Genomic DNA, 8,255 nt, shown 5'->3' on the forward strand with positions numbered 1-8,255 from the left:
AGAATATAGACGGTGAAAATCGCAGACGCTTTCTCAAGTCGGATGGAACCATAACCTAACTACATCAATAAAACCCAAAATAGTTTACATTAATCAGTCATGATGATTTTCATTGCTAGAGTCAAACTAATGCCCTGATATTTACTTAACTACATAAAAATTGCCTCAAAGCCATTGAACGAACTCCCTTAATAGTTAGTGTCTCCTTTTGATATGTGACGGGATTGTTGATTGCCAATGCAAAATTTAAAGGTTCCTCCTAGTGTATGCTTAATAATCAAATGGGGTGCTGTTATTTGACCAAATAGAATCAAAGTAGATTCATTATTGCTTCAACATCATTTCTGTAGTCATTTGAGCAATAGCATATATTGGCAACTACTCTATGCTATTGCTCTCTGTAGTCCAGCACAGTTGCTCAAGGGCTAAGGAAGAGCTGAAAACTTTCCTCAAAATCCACAACAATAAGCAATAAATACAACAAATCAACAATCTGCCAACTCCAATCCTTGATCCATGGCTGATTCAAGAAATTTTTACTAAAAAATCTAAACGATCTGGAAAGAGATGAACATAAACAGCCAAGATCATAAGTACATTGGGTATGTACAAAAGGCCCCCAAAAAAATTACTAGTGAATTTCATCTGATCTATAAAATCTAAGAAGGATCACAAAGGATGCAGCCAAGCATCCACTCATACAATGATCAGGCTTCCTCCAAACTAGTTTTGCCTCATCTTATTTCCTATGTTTTCATATGGTAGCCTTTGCAATATACCATTTGTTTCTGGGAACAAAAACAAAAGACTGCCAAAGTTCTTGTTATAATTCATAGTTGTTTTCAAGCAAAATAAGCAGTTTAAAAAAATAATAATAATAAAATAAAATAAAAAACTATTTTCTTGAATTATGGCCAAGCAAAACTGATCTTCAAGCAAGTTTTGCATAAAAGTACCAGCTTAATTTCAAAGGAAAAGTCTGTATAAGATTCATCTTACAAATACACTATTCCCCCTTCCCTATTACAAAGTTCCTGACAAAGAAAAGAAATACATAATAGTGATTGAATATCAAAATAAACACACAAAAGCAAAAGCAGAAAGAAAAAAGAGAAGGAATTTGAAAGGCAATGAATATTCAAGAAGAAGCATGAGTTGTAATACCATTTGAGTTACAACAATTTGATGCCAAACTATCCAGACGCTATAGGGATGTAAAGGATTTTTACATGATCATAACTTTTTAAACCTTGGATTCAACTGAGCTTGTTTCTCAGCATATGCTTCTGGTCAACAAAATGTGACCAACGTCAAGAATCTTTCGCCGTTCTTTTCCTTTCTTACTTTGCACCATTGCTTCATCAACAAAGGGCATCTGTCGATCCCTATAATAGAATGGGACGTAGGCAACCCCTCTTTTGGCATGTACTTGTGCTTAGGACAGTCTTTGATCCACAATTCTTCAAGAGATAGGAGGCGTTGAAGACCTTTCTTATCTAAAGATTTCATATTTGAAAATCCAAGGACAAGAAGATGAGTTAGACCAGAAGGTAGCAACCCTATGAGAATACCAACAAAATCCCTCATGATCTTCGTAAGCTTCAAGGGAAGTTTTCTATTTTGCATGTCTCCAATGAGAATTTTGGTCAAAGTTTGAATCTTGAATGCTCATCACCTTAAAAAATGGGGCCATCTTTGACAAAGAACCAAATAGCCAGAATGCCAATCCAAAGATGTCACCAACAACAATTAGTGGGCTTCAGCAGCATCCATTGCCAGGTATTTGGATTGCAGATGAAGATATCTCAGATCTTCGGGTACCTGTGACAGAGTTTGTGTTACTTTGATGATTTATAACACAAACGACTCTATATAAAGCCATTATGACAGTTGTCTTTGCACGTACAATTTCAAAAAAGAAACATTGCATTCCACTATCATTACTCCATTGCTGAACAAGGAGGGCAGAGATGCCTCATGAGCTTGATGGTGAATATTATGTAAGGAGGATGATTTTGATATAGGGTAAGCTTCCACATCTTGGAGACGCACTTGAACCTCAAAAGGTCCCTAGCTGACAAAGCGAGATCAGATTCCCATTGCAAACATCATTAAAGGAGGCTTCCATTTTTTTCTTTCACTCAAAAACCCATTCATCAAAATGAATCTTTTCTGTCAATGATATTAAAAAAAAAAGAAAGTGTCAGTAATAAAATGAACTACCATACATATCTTCTGTCAAAGATATCAATAGAGAAAAGACAAAATTATGAACATGTAGCACCTAGCTTAAGCAAAGAGAGACAACCTCTTTATCTTCTTTCTTTTTATATTACCACAACACGTTTGTTGGACAATTTTTGAACTAAATAGAAGAGCAAGTATCTAGTTTCCTAACAAATTTTCTGATATATCATTATATTTAAGATGTCATCCATTTTAAACCATGCATTAGCCACAAAAAATCCTCTGCTTCCAATGATTTCCTTTTCCTTCCCACATAGCAGCTATCGGAAAAAAAAAAAGGTATTGATTGGTAATTCAAAGCCTACACTTCAGGAAATCTAGATGTTCCAAAATTTCCCATGATCTTGATTTAACACCACATAACAAGTTCAATAACTGAAACGTCTGAATCAAAAAAATAAATAACAATGCATAAATTGTACATTAAAACAGAGAAAATCCATACACGTGTATATGCAAGCTAGCCTCTGCTTTGTGTATTCATAATCAAGCTCTTCCATCTCCTGTATTCTGTCAATTAAATATTTTGCATACAATTAACCAATCAAAACAGAAAACAATTAGACAGAGATGAAACAAAGATAGAATTGTAAGAGAGAAAACGTTAGAAAAACAAATGAACCAAATATTTAGAAAATGGATTAATTAGCTAACCTTCAAGCGTTCATGCCACTTAGGATCATAGATTATATTTGCTTCTTGTAATTGTGACCCAAGCTCTTTGATCTCCTGCTAGTTTTTTTTTTTTAAAAAAAAAAAAAAGAAAAAAAAATCCATGAAACAGATAGATAGTGATAAAATGAAACAAAATTTTTCAGACAAAGAAAATATTTATAAAGAATATGGGAAAGTCATTACGAGAAGGAAGAGGATCATATTTATAATTAGCTTATCGAAAAGTGCAATTACCTGAATATGTTGTTGCCGCCTTCGAGGTCAGGAAATGGGACTCTTCCGAGGCTTTTGGCTCATTCAATGAATTCTTCGGAATCAATCAATATGTGATCGACGTCAGGAATGTTTCGCCGTTCTTTTCCTTTCTTGCTTTGCCACCGTTTCCTCAACAAAGGGCATCGACTGATCTCTATTATAGAAAGGGAGGTTGGCAACCCTTCTTTTGGCACGTGCTCGAGCTTAGGGCAGGACCAGAACCTCAATTGTTGAAGAGAGGTGAGGTGTTGAAGCCCTCTCTTGTCCAAAGATTTCATATTTGGAAATTCAGAGATACGAAGATGAGTCAGACAAGAAGGCAGCAACCCTGGCTCTGGAAAGGACACCACATCTTCAGATTTGTCCCCGATACCCAAATTTCTAAGAGATGGGAGTTTTTGCAAATTCCATCCCATCCGACCGGCAGAGAGTTTTTCACAATTCTCGACTGCAATAGTTCTCAGGTTGGAAGGAAAGCCTCCTTCGGGAAACGACTCAACTCTTGGACAACGGCTTATATGAAAAAGCGAAAGAGAAGGCAGGAGTGTATGCATCTTCTCTGGCAATGACCTCAGATTTGGACAATTAGAGACATAAAAATATGAAAGTTGTGGGGCACGGATTCCTTCTTTCGGAAAAGATACAAAATTAGGGCAATAGCCGATGGTAATATTCAAGGTCACTAAATCACGTCCATGTTGTTCTGAATCTGTCAAAGATTCCATATTCTCGCAGCTCCATATATCTATATGAGAAAGCCTTGGAAAGAAATCTAACGGAAATGACTTGAGGGAATCACAACCGCTCAACTGCAACCTTTCAAGGGATGAAAAGTTTAAGTGTGTTGGGAGCTCTAACTTCATACATCCCCTGATGTATAACTGTTGAAGACAGTTGTTGGAGGCCACCATTCCATTGGGAAGGGACTCAAGTGCGTCAAATTCTCCAATTACGAGCCCTTCCAATCTAGTTGGCAATTCTTTTAACAGAACCTCATTACAATTGCTTAGCTCCAATTCGTGTAAAGCAGGAGCCTTCGGGAGTGAAACCACTAGCTGCGGACATTTACAAATCTCAAGTTTGGTTAAAGAAGGAAGATGGACGGGCAACCCCCCTGTTAATTTAGGGCAGTCATCAACATAAAGCACTTCAAGTTGAGGGAAAGCTTCACCTTCGTTTTCGACCCCGAAAGAAGACCATTCCTCCCATTTCAACATTTGCTTGAAGCTTAAAACTTTTAAGGCTCCAAATGGCTTAATTGATGAAGAATCACCGCCACAAAACTCATAATCCACTTTAACAACTCCTTCAAACCCAACAACATAGAGATTCTGCAAAGAGGGTAGCTGCCCAAGTGGTGGCAAGTTTGGACAATGTTTACAATTGTTTAGGTGAAGGGACACTAAATTAGAGAATGAATGATGCCCAACCCAATCTGGAAGACTTTTATCGCCATAGTTGTTGATAGTGAGACTTTTCAAGTTACTATGGGGCTGAAGATTGTCAAGTACAGATCTTTGACATTCTGAAATATTAGTACCCAATCCATTCCATTCCAACACCAACTCCTCAAGGTACTTCCTATCTTTCAAGCATGCTTTCAGAGTGTCCATAGGAGATACGACGCTTTGAAGCTCTGAAATAGATAAATTCCCTCGAAGGTTTGCAAGTTTCCCCAACTCTTCAATGCATGCCCCACTATGTTTGTTGATGATAAATTTACTTAAAGTCTGTAGACATTTTAATCTACCCAGCTGCATTGGCATCTCCTTTATGGCAGTTCCGACAAGATCAAGATGACGTAAGTTGATGAGTTTCCACATATCTCTTGGTAATACAGCAATACGATGACAAAATGATAAGTTCAATGTTTGCAAATTGCACAACTTACATATGGAATCGGGTAACCTTTCAATTGCAGTGGAAGAAATGTTCAAGTAACGTAAATGCTTGATTTTGCCAATTGATTCAGGCAACTCAGTCATATTTCGGTAATGGGATAGAGAAAGCACCCGCAAGCATCTTAGTTTTGGCAATAAATCAAGTGGTACTCTTTTACTTAAGTAAAAGTAATTATGGTTTGGTGACAACTCCAATGCTAAGAATGTGTGCAATCGAGTAGCCTCACAAAGAACCTCAAACTTCTTAAAGTTATCAAATGTTCTTCTCAAATACGACAAATGGCGAGTCTCGTTCATAGTTTCAGGAGAATGGTCAATATGCAATCTAAAGGTAAATTTCCCAGATACGAATTTGGCCAAGTCGTTGACGAGATCATGCATTACAAAACCTGATTTATTGTCACTTGATTGTTCCAACAATGACCTTGATGCCAAGTCAAGGAAGTAATCTTCGCCAACCTCTTCCATTTTCTTGTTTATAGTTTCTTTTAAGAAACCTTCTGCCATCCATAATAAGACTACTTCATCTTTTTTTAAAACACAATCTTTGGGAAATATTGAACAGTAAGCAAAACATTTTTTTAGATGTGATGGAAGATATTTGTAACTTAATCTTAGAGCTGGAAGAATATTTTCTTTGCCAATTGGTGAATCCCATACTTCGCTCTTCAATATTTTCTCCCACTCATCAACACTTAGTTTAGATCGCAGGAGACTCCCAATTGCCTTGGCTGCTAAAGGTAGACCTTCACACTTTTTCACAATTTGTCTACCTATTACTTCTAGCTGTGAACGTGCATCCATGTTGCCATCGTGGAATGCATGTTTTTCAAATAGTAACCAACAATCGTCTTCCAATAATGGCTTTAGACGATCAGTTGAAACAGCACGCATGATTGAGGCAACATTATCATTGCGTGTTGTTACAATGACTGTACTTCCTCGTGCCCCAGATCTAAATGGACTACTTAAGATCTCCCAATCAGCATAATTTTCATTCCATACGTCATCTAAAATAAGTATGAATTTCTTCCCCATCAACTTATCCTGTAGTGTAACTTGAATTAGATTTAGATCCTTCATATCACAAGTCGATGAAGTCAGTGCCTCTAGAACTGTTTTAGTTACCCTGAACACGTCAAACTCATCCGAAACACATACCCATGCCATAAAGTCAAAATGCTCATGCACCCTCTTGTCCTTGTATACAAGCTGGGCAAGGGTGGTCTTGCCAATTCCCCCCATGCCCACTATGGGAATAACGCACAGATTTTCATTGCCAGTTGCATGGTCAGAGAGCAACAAGCTTATTATTTTTTCCTTATCACCATCCCTACCAAAAATACCAGATTCTTCTACCAAAGAAGTCGTGGGGAATCTTTTTGATGATTCTCCTCCAACACCTTCTTTTAGACCTAGAACATCTTTTTGCTTTGCTAGATATTCTAGTTTGCCAAGTAGCTCTGCTATCTTTGGCTCTATGACCTTGACAAAATGACCAAAGAAAGTAGAGATGGATTTACGTAGCTTACTTGAAGTGGTTTGAAATTCAGCATCCAACTTACGTTTCAAGGCTTCAGTGGCTATCTCATCCAAGACGTCTTCAGCCTCATAGACAGCATCTTTCGACTCCTCCAGCCACTCTTTCACAGCAGGCTTCGTAAGCTGTTTTTCCTCCGCGTCTTCAACCAGTGCATTCACGGACAGCAATGCTATCTTCAACTTGTGTAAGAGACGATCATTGAGTTTTCTTCCTTGAAAGATGTCAGCAAACTCGCGGGATGCCATTCGCTCAAAAAAGGCTTGGAGAAAGGGAGAGAGAAGTATGCCTGCAACCTCAGCCATGTTTTCTTCTTTGCAAATTCAAGGAAATGAAGGAAGATGAGTGTAGCAAACGGGAGAGCAAAAAGAGATTGCAATGAAAGAGACGAAAGAAAATGAAGGAAATGGAGGAAGATGATTGCAAGAAACAGCAGAGCAAAAAGAGAGATATTAAAAGGTGTAATATGTGTTGCTTTGTAAACCAAAAGAAAGCATACAGGAATCAGCCAATGGCAGTAATGGACCCACACGGCTCATGATGAAGTTTGAATGATGAGAGGCACTTGAGTCAGCTTTGGATTCCGTTGGTCAATTGAATGTGGTGGACTCCACACCACGTGATCAAAGAAAACGGAAAGCAGGAAAACTGATGATGTTTTAACGCCACCATCTCCTTTATTGGAAAAAGGAGAACTTGGAAGGTGATCAGAAAAGCCCACGTGATCTGAACCAAGTGGACGACCGACCTTTCACCATCAAATTCTCAATCAGTGGGTTGAGGATCTTTCTTTCTCTTTCCCCACCACTCATGCCTACCCCTCACTCTTTTTATTTTATTTTATTTATTTTCTTTGTCTCCCATTATCTCACTCTCTTTCTTTCTTTCTTTTGTTTTTCTTTTCTTCTTTCCTCGCCTTCCCCATGCGGGACGTGATTGAGAGCACACGGTGTCCTGAGCACGCCGTGCAGAAATTTTTTTTTTAATATTTTAATGTAAAAAAAAAAAAATTTTGCCCGCGTGTAATTTTACTTTACCCTTCCCACCCACACACTCCTTGTTACAAAAAATTCAAGATTTTGTGACGTGTTTAGAGTACCTTGATTTCCAAAATGTCATCAAATGATAACATGTTAATATCTAATTAGTAACGTGTAAACAGTGACACATCACTTTTTTTTGTTTTTTTTCTTTCTTCTTTAAAATTCAATTAATAATGTGTGATGTTATTTTCAAACAAAAAAAAGTGAAATGACTGAACATTGACACATCACTAATTAGTGACGTATGAATTGATTTTTTTTTCTTGTTTAAAATTCAATTAGTGACGTGTGAGCATTGACACATTACTAATTAGTGACGTGTGAATTGAATTTTATTTTATTTTTCTTCATTTCTTCTTTAAAATTTAGGGAAATTATATCTAAAATCCTTAGGTAAATGCGTTTTTTTAAAAAACTCCCTGGGTATGTTTTTTTTGGAAATTTAGTCCCTGTGTCACTCGAAACTACTAGAAAACTCTCTACCGTCAATTTTTGTTAACTTCCGTTAGTCTACTCAAAACTCACCGTTTTATCTAATTAAAATATTATTTTTTTATTAATTTAATTTAAAAAAATTCAATCTTAAAAAAAAAA

General features: G+C 37.0%; 1 protein-coding gene across 2 annotated transcripts; it reads right to left on the minus strand.

Moving 5' to 3' along the window:
* Nucleotides 1–2,692: 2,692 nt before the first annotated feature.
* LOC132173649 (putative disease resistance RPP13-like protein 1) lies at nucleotides 2,693–7,091 on the minus strand. 2 transcript variants are annotated; one of them, XM_059585205.1, is made up of 3 exons: nucleotides 3,157–7,091; nucleotides 2,902–2,976; nucleotides 2,693–2,757 (listed from the first exon to the last, which is right to left on the minus strand). In XM_059585205.1, exon 1 carries the CDS (start codon nucleotides 6,921–6,923, stop codon nucleotides 3,216–3,218), a length of 3,708 nt encoding a protein of 1,235 aa, XP_059441188.1. In that variant the 5' UTR covers nucleotides 6,924–7,091; the 3' UTR covers nucleotides 2,693–2,757; nucleotides 2,902–2,976; nucleotides 3,157–3,215. The 2 variants fall into 2 exon arrangements, with proteins under 2 accessions (XP_059441188.1, XP_059441189.1); XM_059585206.1 differs by having other exon boundaries at nucleotides 2,902–2,979.
* Between the last annotated feature and the right edge of the window lie 1,164 nt (nucleotides 7,092–8,255).

Source organism: Corylus avellana, chromosome ca3, assembly GCF_901000735.1.
Source record: "Corylus avellana chromosome ca3, CavTom2PMs-1.0".
NCBI lineage: Eukaryota > Viridiplantae > Streptophyta > Magnoliopsida > Fagales > Betulaceae > Corylus > Corylus avellana.

What these genes read in the sequence shown, in the direction of transcription:
- LOC132173649 (XM_059585205.1), bottom strand. Translation starts at nt 6,923, where the DNA reads ATGGCTGAGGTTGCAGGCATACTTCTCTCTCCCTTTCTCCAAGCCTTT.